The sequence below is a fragment of the Hyperolius riggenbachi genome, chromosome 7 (genome assembly GCF_040937935.1).
Source record: "Hyperolius riggenbachi isolate aHypRig1 chromosome 7, aHypRig1.pri, whole genome shotgun sequence".
Taxonomy (NCBI): Eukaryota; Metazoa; Chordata; class Amphibia; order Anura; family Hyperoliidae; genus Hyperolius; species Hyperolius riggenbachi.
Genome location: NC_090652.1, coordinates 296,403,569 through 296,420,970, shown reverse-complemented (window position 1 = coordinate 296,420,970; position 17,402 = coordinate 296,403,569). Strand labels below are relative to the sequence as shown.

The window sequence follows — 17,402 nt, the reverse complement described above, 5'->3', positions numbered from 1 at the left end:
CACCTGAATCTCTAGTTATCTGCCTTGCAGTCACTGCCATGTATCCTCTTTTCTTATTTCTCTCTGCTACAAACACAATAGGGGAATGATAGCTGAGTGAGTTGTGCGCCCCCTCCTACACTGCGCCCCGAGGCTGGAGCCTCTTTAGCCTCTGCCCTGATGCTTGCAAACCATGGTTCCATGTCTTTTTAGATATGGGAAGAAACCCATGCAAACACAGGGAGAACTTACAATCTCCATTAGTCCTGGCTGAAAGACTACCGCTAAAAACACTAAAAAGCGAGTGTTAACCACTTCGCTACCATAGCGAAGCAACAAAATAAGAGTGATTAATGTGCAGTGTTCTCCCCAGAATTTTTTTCCAGCCGGGTGGCATGAAAAAGTAGCCGGGTGGGGCAATATGAGAAAATGCAGGGCCATAAGAAACTCTGCTTACAGCATAGGAGGAGGTGAGACGATAACAGCCGGGTGCTCATCAAAACTAGCCGGGTGGAGCACCCGGCTAAAAGAGCCTGGGGAGAACACTGATGTGAAATCCTGGCAGCCAATTCACTGTCAAGATCCCAACAATCAATTTACTACCTTGTCTCGATCCCAGTTTTGTGCAGTAAAATGTCTGCAGTTAATTGGAAGTTTTCTGATCAGTTTTGTATGCTGGGGGTCAGTAGATCACTGTCATATTCATTCTGTCTGATGGAAATACAGACTCATGCAAGGCCACCTTTATTTATGATTTCTTAGATGTACTCTTTAAAGAGGAACTGTAGTGAAAATAACATAATGAATAAAATGACTTATTGATTACACTATTCATGTATATATTATTTAGTCAGTGTTTGCCCATTATAAAAGCTTTCCTCTCTCTGATTTACATTCTGAAATGTATCACTGGTGGTGACACCTTTAGTTTTGCCAGGTGATCTGTACGGAATGTTCCTTACTGAGAGTTCTATGCACAGAGGGAGATACTGCTTGCTTGGCAGTTGGACAAAGCTGTTATTTCCCACAATGCAACGAGGTTCACAGACAGCAAACTTTCAGGACCATGGTCATAACATCACACTGTGGGAGGGGTTTCACCGTAAAATCAGCCATATAGACCCCCGTGATGATCTATGCCGGAAAAGTAATACATTTCTCATGAGAAAGGGGGGTATCAGCTATTGATTGAAATGAAGTTCAAGCCTTGGTAAAGTGCTGCAGAATGTCCTATCTACAGTATATAAATGTGTACTAAAAATACATTCAAAAAGGTGAAATAATCCTACATATTCGTACTTACTATAGGTAAGACTAGCATATTATTATTGAGCTATCAGCTCCATTATTAAGTTGCTTTTGCCCTCTTGTCATTATTTTGTTATTAACAATGCCTCTTCTTTGTACCCACAGCCTATATAGTTCTAGGAGAGCCCCAGACACACCCCTGAGCATTATTATCGGTTTTCTTGTATTATTTCCTGTTCTCTCCCAGACACACCTGTGTGCCTTCCATCCTCTATAATTACTATAATAATACCATACCAGTCAATGGCATAATTACATGGCAAACAGCGGTGCCAGTAACAAACATGGCGGCTGCAAAGCCACGCTCCGCCCATTACCTAGCTAGACGTCCTTCATCACGCAGAGCAGCGACAGACATCTTTACTGTGGGCAGCGCATCTGCCTGAGCTTTGTCCCACAGAATAATACGGCCGTCTGCTCGGAAAATAACGCGGACAGCCAGCGCTGTGACCGGCGGGGTGCTTCTGACGAACGTGCAGTTATCAGGGGTCGTGTTTCGGGTTCCCAGCTCTTGTGGGCGGCCTCCTGTCAGGCTCAGCGGAAGGAAGCGTCTGCTGCTAGCTACGTCACTTCCGCTCAGCTGACGCACCTTCATAACAACAACATCCCAGCAGAGACAGAGCCCGGGAGAGCTGCTCACAGGGTGCTGCCAGCTGTCAGGAGGCCCTGTGGTGACAGCTGGGGAAGGGGAGAGCTGCTCACAGGGTGCTGCCAGGAGGCCCTGTGGTGACAGCTGGGGAAGGGGAGAGCTGCACACAGGGTGCTACCAGGAGGCCCAGTGGTGACAGCTGAGGCTGGAGAAGAGGAGAACTGCACAAGGTGCTGCCAGGAGGTCCTGTGGTGACAGCTGAGGCTGGGGAAGGGGAGAGCTGCACACAGGGTGCTGCCAGGAGGTCCAGTGGTGACAGCTGAGACTGGAGAAGGGGGGAACTGCACAAGGTGCTGCCAGGAGGTCCTGTATTGACAGCTGGGGAAGGGACAGCAGTGCTGCCATTGTACTCTGGGGTGAGAGGTACAGCGAGGGCAGCAGTACTGTCAGGGCAGGGTCTGGGGGGACTAATAGTGGCTTACATGGGACCTGAGGAGAATAGACTTCACATACAGTAAGTCTGTTTCCGGTCTGGGTAAGGGGATGTGTACTTGCAATGTTCCATTATCTACAGAGTCTGGTGCAAAGATAGACATGCGGCAGGAGTTCTCATCGCAGAATAGACTGGATTTAATGGGAACTTGTACTAAGGATTTATTATAAGGCCAAAGTGGATTTAGGGGTTCTGCTGTTGGAAAAAGGTGAGGTCAGTGGATCTGGAATTTGTATTGGCTGAGTGTAATTGTGCTTCTTTAGGGTAGACTGGGATCATCCCATATTAAGGCAGCTTTTACATGCTAAAATGGTGCATTTAAAGACCTGCAAATAGGATACGTTGGTGGGTGTCTTTTGGCTGGGATAGGTTGGCGTTAAGGTAGCCATTTTTTAATACTGACTTGCGTTTATGGTACCTAGGAGACTTTTTAGGACAGACTGGCATTTGACAAAACTACAGCTAGGATTGGCTGGTGGTAAGGGTGCCTTTCAGGATATATTGGGATAGGCTAGCATTAGTGTTGCTTTTTCAAGATAGATTGGAGTCTGAAGGATCTAGAACTTGGATAGGCTGAAGTTAAGGTTGAGGTTTTTTTTGTGGATTGAGGAACGTAGAATTAGTATAGACTGGTGGTAGCAGTGACAGTGTAAGTACAGACTTGGGTTTGAGGCACTAAGTTCTCAGATGGGGTGAAGATAAGCGTGCCTTTTTATGATAAACTGTGATTTTGGAGACCTAGTACAAGGTAGACTTATAGGTGACATCTTATCATACTGAGGCTGTTGAACTATAACATCATCTACCAAGTTAGAACAGCTAAGTGGAATATGGCACTAATGTAGGTTATTAGGACTCATCTATAATGATAAAATAGGTTTATCAGAATCTATTGTTGGAATAAGCTGGGTCAATTGGGATTTGACTGACTCCAGATTGATGTTGTGGGATTCGATGTAAGGCTAAGCTGTTTTTTTTTTCAGGGGTCGCTAGTTTAGAGATTGGATAAAATTTGTTTTAGGAGGTGATAGGGGTTCTATAATTAGATTAACCTAGACTATGAGAACTTGAGTATTCTGTGGCTGAAAGGGATACACCCTTAGGAAAATAAGGGTAAGGAAGAGGTATACAACCATTAAGTATTATCGTCATTAGATGGGATGGCACGTTATAAATTGTTGTGGATTCATATTTAAGTCGGATTGTAGCAGTAACTGATTACATTGCAGTTTTCACAAACTTAAGAGGAAGCTCTGCAAGTAGAAAATAAAACATCAGGATATTTAAAATAGGTAAAACAAAGCAGATTCAAAGTGGTAGAAAATTACGCTTTGGAATACTGAACAATTGGTTTACTTAAGGGTAGAAGGAATGATAGACTTGCTAATGTTGTGAAGCCAAAGTTGTGGGCAGGTTAGCCCAGTGAATAAATCCCAAGAGTACAAAGTGAAAACTTCTTTTGTGTCTTTGGGCTAATTTAGTTGTGGGTAGACAATAGCTCCAGGGAATGTTGGGAAGAGTCTTGGGAGGAGTCTGGTTTTGTCTGATTGTTTACTGTGTACCTGAGCCTTGGAATAAAAGAAGCTGCTGAACAGTGTGAAGCAGACATTCATAACATGAGTAACGGCAGTGGTGATTCTTTGGCCAGCACCACAAGAAAGATGCACAAGGAGGAGGTAGCACCTTGGCCTTCAGGAGATCCGTCCCAGATTGAGGACAGGGGTGGAAGATTCGCTGAAGCCTCGGAAGAGGACATGAGCTACCTAGAGGCTGATCTACACCGTAGATTAAACGAATGGGGACCTCTTCTCATTGCTGGACAGCGCCTTCTGGTGTGGGACCGGCCATTGCCTAGTCTCCTAACAGCAGCTGCTCTCCATGGAGTATTTTGGTAAGACTGACCATACAGGAAGTTTTCAATCAGTACAGTTAACTTTCTTAACTTACTAAAAATACAAAAACTGTTACATAGTTTTGTTACTGAGAGATTAGATATTTGTCATGTTTAGTAAACAGCGCGCTTCAGCATTATTGTAGCATTTACAACTTTTAAAAAAAGGGAGGAATTTGCAACTCAAGTATCCCTTGACTGATAAAGGGACTCCGAGCACCTCTCATGGGCATGCCTTTAAAACTCCGACTAGTACTGCAAAGTACTTAAAGATGCATGTCTTTCTGTAGCTTGTGCTCTCCTCTTTCATTTGATGCCTGAATCACCGTTCGACACCAAATAGTTTTCGTTCAATTTAAAAATCGCGGCTGCCATCTTGGCTATGTTATAGCTTCCGGGTCACCCCTGTCCTCTCTGTTAGAGAAGTGCATCACTGAATGAAGCAGGAAGAGGAAGTGGCCATTGCAAGAGGCTCCTCCAAAGGGGTCATAGCACTACTTTGTTGGAAATCGTCTGGCTTAAAGGCATGCCCATGAGAGGCGCTCGGAGTCCCTTTAAATTATATATTTGTTGTAAGTACTCCATAACTGTCTGTATATACCTGAAAACATTTCCTTATTCCTTTGACTTCAGGACTGTATATAACCAATCATTTTTTAACTCTCAAAATGAACTGTATAGACTAAGGCAAATTCAGGTACCCCCTAAGCCCACCATAAGTACCTCCTCTGTGTGAGTTCAGCCGATAGTGTTGTATCAATTCACAGTGCCAACAGATAGGAAAACCTAAAATGACTATTATATTGATATCAGTGTAACGCTATAAATTAATTGCTGTAAAGGACCGAGTACACTTGCCGCTTGGTGTAGTATAAGGGCTCTTTCCCACTAAGACGTTGCGTTAGATGCAACGTTAAGGTCGCATAACGTGCCCCTAACGCAACGCATGTGAGCTTTGAAGTTGGACGTTATATAGAGCCGTGTTATGCGTCTCTTGATGCGTCTGTGATGCGTACTTTTTGACGCATACTATCGGACAAAACCGGCGCATGCAGCAAATAAAAAACTACTCTAAAGCAACGTGGGCACTGTGAACAGCCCATTGATTTGCCATTGCTGTGAGTTGGTATGCGCTACAGGCTGCTGTAACGTCAGACCACAACATCTAACTGTGAAAGCAGCCTAAAGTAAAGTGTTTATTAGTAGAACAAGGATCTTAAAGGGAACCTAAACTGAGAAGGATATGGATTTTTCCTTTTAAAATAATACCAGTTGCCGGACTCTCCTGCTGATCCTGTGTACTTTCAGCCACAGCCCTTCAACAAGCAGATCAGATACTCTGACTGAAGTCAGACTGGATTATCTGCATGCTTTTTTCAGGCGTGTAATTCAGTCACTACTGCAGCCAAAGAGATCAGCAGGACTGCCAAGCAACTTGTATTGTTTAAAAGGAAACATCCATATCCCTATGTTTTGGTTCCCTTTAATGTCAAGACTCATACACACGTGCAACTATTTTTCCCAACTACCGTCCAAACTTGGTCTGTTAGACGATAACCAGTCATGTGTATGCGTGATGAGCGACTGATCATGATTGGTTTGCCCGATCCAACTGGCAGATCAACTCACAAGACTGTTGGGCTGATATCGTACGCGTGTGTACAAGACGTTTGCACTTGTTTGTGTGTGGCTGGATAGTGTAACGGTTAAGGGCTGGCCTCTGACACGGGAGTCCAGGGTTCGAATCTCGGCTCTGCCTGTTCAGTAAGCCAGCACCTATTCAGCAGGAGACCTTAGGCAAGTCTCCCTAACACTGCTACTGCCTATAGAGCGCGTCCTAGTGGCTGCAGCTCTGGTGCTTTGAGTCCGCCAGGAGAAAAGCGCTATATAAGTCTTTTGTCTTTGTTTTGAATGTGGGGCCATATCATGCAGTCTTCCGTTCCGCTTGCGCACGCAGTATGCAACTGAGTTGGTAGTTCAGTTGGTTGATGTGCAGAAATTGCAAGCTCTTGTGTATGGCCACTTAGGCATTGTGTGTGTTTGCGCATGCACAGAGATCTATCTCTATGTACAGGCATTGTGTTAATGTAGCATGCCCATGGGCAGAGATGGTTGTTGCACTGCTCATTTTTTATTTTAGCATTTTTGTTTTTTTTTACATAGGAGAGTATAGTCAAGAAATAGTTCAGTTTAAGGTATATATTACTCAGGCATTTTCAGATCAAATGGCATAATGTAGCAATCCGTCTTGATATTGATTGATTGAATGAGAATTCTATAACACACATAGGAGTGTGCATCTTCATGCTCAATAAATCCAAATGGTTTTGAGAACCAACCAGCCATGCTAAATTACAGTGTGTTACAAATTCCATAGTTTGCAGCATATTAGTCTCCATATATTGCAGGGCTGTAGTTTACAATGCTGTATAGTAATACATTACCTTGGCATAGCTTAGAGCCCATCTCACTGGTAGTTACTGTTGTGTTTAGTGGTAAAACATACAGTTATGGAATGTATGGAATGCAAGTGCGGGCTTACATACTAGGGAATTATTGGTAATCTCATTTTTATTAACTACTGCTTCATAACTACTGTTATGAATAGAGCAAGTGGCAGGTGTACTGTAGCTCTACGGCCTCTGCTGATAAGTGAAACATATTTTGAGTGCATCATCCCTTTGGGGGGGAAGCTACAGGGCTAGTATGGTTTAGGTGAGCAAGCTAGAAAGTCCATTGGGAACAGTTCTCCATTCACAGTAACTACAACTTGAAACATTCTAATTGGCTGAACAGCATGGGTATATTATCATTACAACCTATCTGAAACTTGGGAAGTTCAAGTGGGTGCTGTCTACCCAATCACATTAGTAGAATTTCTCAATGAAATTTCTCACTGGGTCACCATAACCATACTAACTCCAGAGCTTATTTAAAGTGGACCCAAATTAAAAATACAAGATTTCAGAAATGAAATCTATATCCTAAATTATAATAATAAATAGCAGCCTTTTTTCAGCTGCATGGTGACAAATATAAAATATTTTACATTTATTAGAGAAACCCCTCCTTTCCTTTCAGATTGCCGGGACAGAATCCGGCAAACTGGTGGAGTAGATGGTGTTAAAGGGATACTGTAGTGGGGTCGGGGGAAAATGAGTTGAACTTACCCGGGGCTTCTAATGGTCCCCCGCAGACATCCTGTGCCCGCGCAGCCTCTCACCGATGCTCTGGCCTAGCCTCCGGTTCACTCCTGCAATTTCAGACTTTAAAGTCTGAAAACCACTGCACCTGCGTTGCCATGTCCTCAATCCCGCTGATGTCACCAGGAGCGTACTGCACAGACACAGACCATACTGGGCCTGCGCAGTATGCTCCTGGTGACATCAGCGGGATCGAGGACACGGCAATGCAGGCGCAGTGGTTTTCAGACTTTAAAGTCTGAAATTCCAGAAGTGAACCAGAGGGGGGTGGGGGGGGCGGAGCATCGATGAGTAGCTGCACGGGCACAGGATGTCTGCGTGGGACCATTAGAAGCCCTGGGTAAGTTCAACTCATTTTCCCCTGACCCCCCCCCCCCCCCCTACAGTGTCCCTTTAAGCAAAGGAGGAATTGCTAATGGCTGCCACCTGTATAACCATAGTTATGAAAAGAGAAGGGTGAAAAGCATGCACTGAAATGCTCATAGGCTTGAAGAAGTGTTTATTTATCTTTGTATGTGTTAGAGTGGTGCAACTAAATATTTTGAATTAAAAAATGTTTGGTTTGGGTCCGCTTTAAGGACTCTTTCAGATGGACGGCTGAACTACACATTTGTTGGGCAGTTCAGTATTCCACCTGCCACCTATGAGCACCATTCGGATGCAGTTAAAATGCAGCCAAATGGCAGGGTTTGTAACACAACGCCTGTCAGTACTTGATGTGCGGTGGTGTTACCCGGCTGCATAAAACTGCGACCTGTCAGGTCTGAGCATGGCTGCGGCCATGTTCACATGTGACTCCATGCAAGGGCTGTCTGTCCAGCGCCTGTACAAGTGCAGACAAGCACCTGGCTGGTGCAGGAGAGCAGCTGACGGGTGGTGAATTCACCTTCTGAAAGAACCCTAAAGTGAATCTATAGTATGCTCTGAAATGTAAGTTGTGTCAGACTGCAGCATTGTACAGAGCTGGGGAACAGAGCAACTGTCATGCAAGTTTGGTCCTGCAGATGTGAAAGTTCAGCCACATTTCGTGATCACAAGGGAAGTAAGGAGAGGTCCCAAGTTTGAGTAAAGCCTTGTACACACTTTCAATCATGTTTGCCCAATCACTGACCAATTTTACCTCCTCCATGTTGTAGGAGGGTTTACCTACACAATTTGTTCATAGTATTTAACCAGTTTCCCTCCCCCGGGACGAGTAACTACGTCCCTGCAAAATGCCATAACTCTGTGCAGGGACGTAGCTACTACGTCCCTCCCGCCGCTCGGTACCGCCGATCGCCCGCCGCTAGATCAATGAATGGGAAAACGAATCCCATTCATTTATCTAATTCCCCGTGTGAATGGCTGCAGCCGTCTATACAGACGGCTCAGCCATAAATGAATCCCATGCGCGTAGTGCTTCCGTTTCCGTACAAACAGTACGGAGCTGAAGTCACTACTGAGGACATCTTGTGGCCAAATTGTAAGATTACATCCCCCTTTTTTTTCAGTTTATAATCCCTAGTTACCTTTTTTTATTATTATTATTAACCCCTGACCTCCCACACTCCCCTCAAGTTACCATTTTTTTATTTATTTTTTTTTTTTTAATTAAAAAAAATTACAAATAAAAAAAAAATACATAAATAGTTACCTTAGAGACTGAACTTTTTTTAATATGTATACAAAAACTGTATACTACAATTACTTTATAAATTATAGGCCTGTAATTGGGGATAGACGCAAAACTTAAAAAATGCACCTTTATTTCCAAATAAAATATTGACGCCATACATTGTACTAGGGAAGCTGTAGTCTGGGACCAATCATTTTCAATCTGCATATATTTGCATAAAAAGTTGCATCAACTCAGAAGAATTCGAATCTCTTGATCATCCCTAGACAAGAGGTGTATTGAAGCTGGGGAGCAGATAGGTTTTCTGCATTTCCCAGAGGGTGGCCTACCCCATGGTCCACAATCAAATGTGCTACTATTATTATTATTAATATTAATAATAATAATAATACAATGTATAAAGCACTGACATCTGCAGCACTTTACAGAGTGCATAGTCCTGTCACTGACTGTCCTCGGAGGAGCTCTTACCTTAGTCATTGTCTTATGTCCCTAACATCCGGTGGTAGATTTTGGGGGGAACCACCAATAACCTTAGCAGTATGTTGTTGGGATGTAGGAGGAAACTGCAGTGCTCAGAGGAACCCCATGAAACCATGGATAGAACATACAAACCTAATGCAGGTAGTGTACGGATCCAGACTGGGAATGGCACACAAACAATAGAAACCACTCCGAAGAAATTCAAACCCCCTTGCACACCATTGAATATTATTATTATTATTATTATTCTTTTATTATTATTTCTGGAGTTGGGCTGTCACTCAGCTAATATTTTCCATGTCCTCCGTTGTTACATGCCAATAGCAGATTATAGCAGTAAGTAAAGCCTGTTTCACACCAGCAACAGAAGGAGGTGCATTCAGAGCTGGGACAAGGTCCTCCAGCACCCAAGGCTGAGACACCAAAGTGCGCCCCTCCGTCCCTCCCACCCCAGCAGTCACTCACTGATTGCTATTAGACTAAGAGGCGTCACAGGGCCCACAACCTCCCCAACACCTTAATATCTAGTTATCTGGCTTGCAGTCACTGCTATGTATCCCCTTTTCTTATTTCTTTCTGTTTCAAACACAATTAGGTATGACAGCTGAATGAATTGTGCGCCCCCTCCTTCACTGCGCCCTGAGGCTGGAGCCTCTCCAGCCTATGCCTCGGCCCGACCCTGGGTGCATTCACTGCCCGCTAGCTGCTGCTGAACATGGCCTGGAGGTTTGCTAGAGCTCTGTACGGGCAGCGGGGTGCTGTCTGCTGCATGGAGTCACAGCTGCATCATGAGGCGGTTTCTTGCTGCCAGGGTAACCACACCACATGGAATTACAAATGCTGCCAATCAGCAGCGGGAAATTCAAGTAGGATGAAACTCCATATTAACAGGGAGACAAAATCCAATAAGACATTACTTATGATATTCAGCTTACCTATCCTGATGTTTTTAGTGTTTGCTGTCAGATTTAGGAGAAAAAGAAAAGAATCTGCTGGTTTCCATCTGTTTCTCTGTGATGCCAAAATCGCATCACTTCTGCCTTTTTTCCCCCAACCCATCTCAGTAATAAAGCGGACCTAAACTCAGAACCTCCTCTTTGCTCTAAAGGATATGCAACAGCAAAGTAACCTTTTAAAGAAAACATTTTTGTTACAGCTTACAGAATTCCTTCCATAAATCTGCAGTGGGAGCAGACAGATTGTTAACATCCTGGGTTTACAAACTGCTCTGCTGTGGCAGAGGAGGTTCCTAAACTGACAAAGCAGACAGATCAAATTGCATTGGTGATTAGTCACAGATGAGGGGGAATTAGACAGACTAAACTCTCTAAATCAGGGCTCTTCAGTTTAGGATTCCACCGACTCCTCAACGCCGACTCCTCTAATTTGCATATTACAATCTTGTTGATTGAAAATATGTAACATGAAATGCATCTCTTAAAGCAGGAGGATCAGCCATACTATGCCAGGGAAAAAAACTCATAAATAAGTAGATAAATACTTGATCTACTTACATAACACATGTATTGTACTGTTCACGTTTTGATTTCAGTGAATGTTATAAAGTAAACTAAGAGAATTCTGTTCCTGGTGAGGGCCATGTCTTTTGCCCACAGTTTAGGCTAACTAGTGATGTAATTTCTGTCCTTTACTTTTTTTTTTTTTCCCTTCTTCAATCGCTGAGTCACCTCAGCCTTGCTTGTAAACACAAGTGAGCAGGGGATCAGGTTTCAGATAAGCAGCTGGCAGGGAAATAAAGGGAAGAGGAGGAATACTGTATATTATAGATAAAAAGAACCCCCAGCATTCAACTGTTTGGCACTGACTACTAAAGGGTCAGTGCTCCTTAAGTATGTGATAACTCCAAATCATAATAGCACAAAAAGTTTTGAATGCAGGATTAGCATCTTTATCACTTAATACACTCACACCAGTTGCTGTTGAAATCTGATTTTTATGGTGACAATCCCGCTTTAACTGCCAACGTGTAGGAATTTTAAAAGACAACTGAACTGAGAGGGATTTGGAGACTGCCGTATTTATTCCCTTTTAAACAATACCAGTTACCTGGCTATCCAGCTGATCTTTACTGTAATTAGATTATTTTCTGTAGAGACTGGTCATTATCTCTGGTGCATTGTCTTCTGGTTATCTCCTGAGTAGAACAATGCCTAGGCCGATTCCCCGCCGATCGACAGCAGATTTGGTCACTGGGATCGAATCTGCTGTCCCATCATTCGCACTACACGCTAAATTTCGATCTATTTCATCCCGAAATAGATCGATCCCGTCGATCGCTGCGTGCGGGAAATTACCATCGATCGCCTGCGGGTAGGGAGCGCGTCGCTAGCGGCGTTCGAGTGCCCGACGACCAACGCAATAGAGTGGCAATACATTACCTGCTCCGCCAGCGCGACTCACCCCGGTCACCGCTGCTCCTTTTCCGCTCTGGTCTGGTCTCCGGGTCCGGCATGCTTCACTTCTTCTGGCCCGGCAGGAAGTTTAAACAGTAGAGGGCACTCTACTGTTTAAACTTCCTGCTGGGCAGGAAGAAGTGAAGCATGCCGGACCCGGAGACCATACCAGAGCGGAGAAGACAGCGGAGACCTGGGGACTGGAGTTGCGCTGGTGGATCAGGTAATGTATGCGGGCGGGGGGAGCGGCGGCAGCACCACCACAGATTGTGAACGGTTTCAGGCGGAAATCGGTTCACAATCTGTTTGCAGTAAAGGCAGCCATACGATCCCTCTCTGATCAGATTCGATCAGAGAGGGATCTATCTTTTGGTCGAATCTGATGGCAAATCGACCAGTGTATGGCTACCTTAACATGTTGAACTTTATGTATCTGGCAGGTAAATATAACAGAAAATTGTATGGTGTATTCCCAGCATTATGCTGGGAATACACGGTACGTTTTTCCCCTTATCAATCGAGCCGCTGATGGCTTGCTTGATCATTTCTGACAGGTCCGATGACCCCGCTCGATCCCTGCCCGATCCCTGCGGGTGGACAATAGCGGGGAATCGAGCGGAAGATAAGGAAGCGCCCGCGGGGACGAGCGGGAATCGATCCGGACGGCGGTGGGGACGCGGTAGGAGTCGATCCGGCGGCTAATCGAGCCGATGGGTCGTACCGTGTATCCCCAGCATTAGATTTACCTGCCAGATAGATCATTTCCAACATGTTGGAAATTATCTATCTAACCATCTATCTGCCTAGCAATTAGGCATTGTACTACTCAGCAGGAGATAACCAGAAGACAATGCACCAGAGATAATGACCATTCTCTATTAGTACTTTACAGAAAATAATCTAATTACAGAAAAATCTTACAGAAAACTGTATGGTGTGTACTAGGCATTAGGCCTCGTTCACATCATACGCGCTTCCATGTGCATTTGGAAGCACGTATGACTTGGTAACATGCAAGAACGGCAGAAGGGTATAGACAGCCCTTCTGCCATTCACATAAAATGCGCTGCGCAGCAGTACGATGCGATATGATGTGCTTGCGTAAGGCTGCATGCATTCTGCCCGCAAGCGCAGAGCTGACCCATTCACTGTCAATGAATGGGATCAGCAGTGCAGCGGGTAGCAGCACAGATGGCGTGCGATCGTACGCGTTGCGTTCCAATCACACGACCATCTGCACTGCATAGATGTGAACGAGGCCTAAAACTAGTCCTTGGTAAGAGTACTTGTAGAAGGTACAGACAGGAACTACAGCTATTACTGTATATATCATGTATGACTTTTATCTGAGAAATAGAATATTTTATCATATTTTCTATTTTAATTACAGTTTAAATTCATTAGGACTCCGACTCCAGGTACCCAAAAATTGCTCCGACTCCACAGCCCTGCTCTAAATACCGGTACATACAGGGTGCATTTCTGTTTTCTTTTTGTCCTGTGGTTCAGGTTCACTTAAATTTTCCCTCCCTACTGCCACAGCTTACTGCCCCTCCCACAGCAAACATCACCTAGACAACAGGCTTACATCGCTGATTCAATTACTACGTTCTGGTCATAGTGCCCTTATTTTATCTGAAATAGGAAGCTTTTCTGTTACATGCATGCTTAGATAAGCTTGTTACAGCAGCTAAAAAAAAATAGTTCCCACAATCACGCCAACACTGCACAGTACATGCAGTTTGGCAAAAGCACCCAGAATAGGTAAAAAGTTTCAGGGAAAAAAAGGGGGGGGGGGGGTATATTTTATTTTTAGGGCACTCATTTTTTGGTTGGGCAATTATTATTTCTGGATGTGACAACCCCCTTAAGCAGAAAAGCAACAAGTTGGAGGCTGAACTTCATGTGAAAGAGGCCTGAGACAAAACTAAATGACAGCCGCATTAAAAACTGTTCCTTAAAAAAAACTCCAACCTAGAATTGAACTTTATCCCAATCAGTAGCTGATACCCCCTTTTACATGAGAAATATAATGATTTTCACAAACAGACCACCAGGGGGCGCTGTGCTGAAACCCCTCCCACAAGAAGCTCTGGGACCGCGGTACTCTGGGCAAACTGCCACAATGTAACAATGTTCACAGACAGGAATTAGCTGTTTACAGCTGTCTCTAAACGCCAAAACAGCTAGCAGCAGCTACATAACCTGCCCACAGTAAAAATGTCACCATGTGATACATGTCAGAATGTAAATCGGGGAGAGGAAAGATTTTACAATGAGCAAACACTGACTAAATCATTTATACATAATTATGGTAAAAAAATGAAGCACTTTTTTTTACTACATTATTTTCACTGGAGTTCCTCTTTAACTATTAGGAGCTGCTAATTCCACTTACTAATCCTCAGTCACAGTTTACACAGTATGTTTGGATGGAGTTGTGCTTCACAATGACATCCAGGCTCCTCCTCTCCGTTAGCCCCCCCCCCCCCCCCTTTCCCTCCTTCCCCAGTGGATGGGAATAGGACAGCTTGTCTTGTGTAAAAGAATGAACCTGTTTCTGCTTTGATCTGTCTTCTTTCAGCTCCGCACTTTGGATGTTAAACTCAGTCAGATCACAGCTCTGGGGAGTTCAGTTATAACAGTGGCCTTTGTATGTTGTGTAATTTCATGCTGCCGACATTCCTGGATCATCACTGAGACAAATGAGTCCCCGCAGTTGCTGCACAGAGATCACTGGTTCTATTCCCTCTTCGCTTTGTCATCTGATTCTAATGAGAAAGACTGAAGAGGAGAGACAGAAGCAGCAGTTGGCCCTCAGGTTTGGCCATAGACTCTGGATGAACAGAGCAATGTGCAGCCACCACTCAGAAATCACCTCTCACTGAATGAAGAGCATGGTGGGGTAGATTACCTCCTCCAGTCTCCTGATGCTGCACGTTGTCCTCAGTCCCTCCTCCCTAGTCCTCTAAGTATTCGACTGGAATCCTCCGTCGTACTTTTCTGGAAGTTCCCTCCAGCGGCGCTGCGTGAGTTCTGAACCATGTGTGCTCAGCAAAAGTGTTTGTCTCCAACCGCTTTCTTTCACTATACATTTACAGTGCAAAACGCAGGCATACGCAGTTCACAATCACTCTGCACTACTCAGATTAACTTTCGGGAGGCGGGGAGATAAGATGACAACGAGCAGCAGCAGGAGACTAGAAGGGGGTACAAATTACCCACCATGGGCTTCATTCGGTCATTTGTTCCCCAATTCAGGGGTCATTTAAGGGTAGGAATTTTGGGGGGTTGAATCAGGGGGGGCGTTACAATTGTGCAGAGTTTGCAACCACACCAGGCCCCTTGAAACTAGGGCTGGACCACTTGAGCCAGACCACATGCGGCCAGCGGGAGCGGACAGTGTAGTGTCTACTCCGATGGTCTGCTGGAGCCCAGGGCAAATGCATTATGGGGGGAACGCATCCGCCTGCCTGGGATTATCGTGGCCTGCACAGAAGTTCCGTTGCAGCATAACAAGTGTGAATGGCTCCTATATATAAAATAGGAGACATTCCCTATCAGTTTAGCAATGAGCAGAGAATGGACAAAAAAAATGTCCGTTCTCAGCTCAAGTGGGAACAGCCTCTGGACCACATGGTGCCCTCCTCTTTGCTGCATTGAGTCTTTATTGCTATTCTACTGCTAATGATCAACTCTGCATGTTATCTGAATAATGGTAATAATTACCAAACCGTTCTTTTGGTTTAATGGGACCCGTGATTCTGTAGCATTGTCACTGGGTGGCAGCTAGGGCTGGGCTATGTGGAGGATTGTAGGATCCCTGAAGCCAGATAATGACATGATTCTACTCTCTGTACCTCTGGCTAATAATATCTAGATGGCTCCAAAATCTGTATCCCACATTACTCTGATGGGAAGCTCATCCCACCCCTTCCTGCTGTCCTCAGACCAATGTCCGCACTAGAATTGGGAACCAGAATAGTTTCTCCCAGGAACAGGAAGTGGTGTATCTGCTTCGTTCACCAGCTGGACATTGAGGAGGATTATGTAGTCTTGTAGCATTCCTGAAGCCAGATAATGACAGGATTGTACTCTGCGTACCCCTGGGTAATGATATTCACACCTATACGGCCCCACAATCTCTATCCCACATTACTCTGATGGGAAGCTCAGCCCACCCCTTCCTGCTTTCCTCAGACCAATGACAGCACTAGAATTGGGAACCAGAATGGTTTCTCCCAGGAACAGGAAGTGATGGGCCTGCTTTGTTCATCAGCTTGGATCTCTGGTTACTACAGGTAAATATAAGACTTCGAGCATGTGTAGGCAGAGTCTACCTGATAGATTATTTCCAATTTGTAATTTTCGAAGTAGTTTGTAAGCTAAATAAGTGTGGGCACCTCTGCTGTAGACCCCAAATTGATTTAGTTGTGTTTTCTTTCCAGGCTGTTCTCGTACCTCTCCCCCAGACCTGTGTTTTTGATAAGCTTCTTTCTCCTATGCCTCGTGGGTGTGGCGCACTGGAAGTCCTGGCTGCTTCAGCACTGCAAAGGTAACCTGCATCTGTCGGATATAATTACCAAATGTGAAGCTGGGTGGGGTGATCTTATCTGTGTAATTGAGAAGGAGGATTAATAAATAAGCGAGATCAGAATCTCTAAAGACACGTTTATGCTTGATCAGTTATGGCATATCACAATATTATTGTGCTGAGTATTGGATTGTGCACCAAATGTGACTGAAACTGTGTTTCTATGACAATCAGAATACTAAGGATTCGTACACACGTAAAGATTTCCTGTAACTAGCCCGTGTTAGATGTCTCCAATACTCTGCAGGTGTTCAATTACTTAGACAAGATCATTGCATGCTGTATCTTGTCAACATGCACAAGTACCTTATATATACACACACACGCACTGTACACACACCCACACACACGCACTGTACACACGCACGCACACACACACACACACACACACCTCTTGCCCTAACCTAACCCTAACGCCCACCTTACCCACTGCCCATTGTAATTTTTTAAAACATTGTGATCACTTAAAGCCAATGTTAATAGGCATTTATAGAAATTATTAAAAAAAACAGTTACCTAAGGAGAGGAAAGACTCTGGGTCCATTAGAGTCTTCCCATTCCTCTCACGGTCCTCGTTCCAGCACGGTCACCCTTTTTGCCGTTGCAGAAGGCTTTGGAAGTCTTCAGGAGCCCAGGGGGCTTCCAAAGTCAGGTGGCTCCGGACTGCGCATGCATGAGCGAGCGTGTTCAGCAGGAGAAGTATGGAGCCGTCCAGCTTCTGGAGCACTATGACTCCTGAAGGCTTCCGAAGCCTCCCACGACAGCACAGGGGGTAAGAGCGCTGGAATGAGGGCACTGTGAGAGGAATGGGAAGACTCTATAGGACCCAGAGC

At 44.7% G+C, this 17,402-nt stretch overlaps 1 protein-coding gene across 1 annotated transcript in view; it reads left to right on the top strand.

Moving 5' to 3' along the window:
• Positions 1-1,723: 1,723 nt before the first annotated feature.
• Positions 1,724-17,402, top strand: part of RETREG2 (reticulophagy regulator family member 2) — a 40,948-nt gene continuing 25,269 nt past the window's right edge. Inside the window, exons 1-2 of the mRNA XM_068246009.1 lie at positions 1,724-4,260; positions 16,424-16,530. Coding sequence (XP_068102110.1) covers positions 3,986-4,260; positions 16,424-16,530 — 382 coding nt within the window. The 5' untranslated portion in view covers positions 1,724-3,985. The remainder of the gene's footprint in view (positions 4,261-16,423; positions 16,531-17,402) is intronic.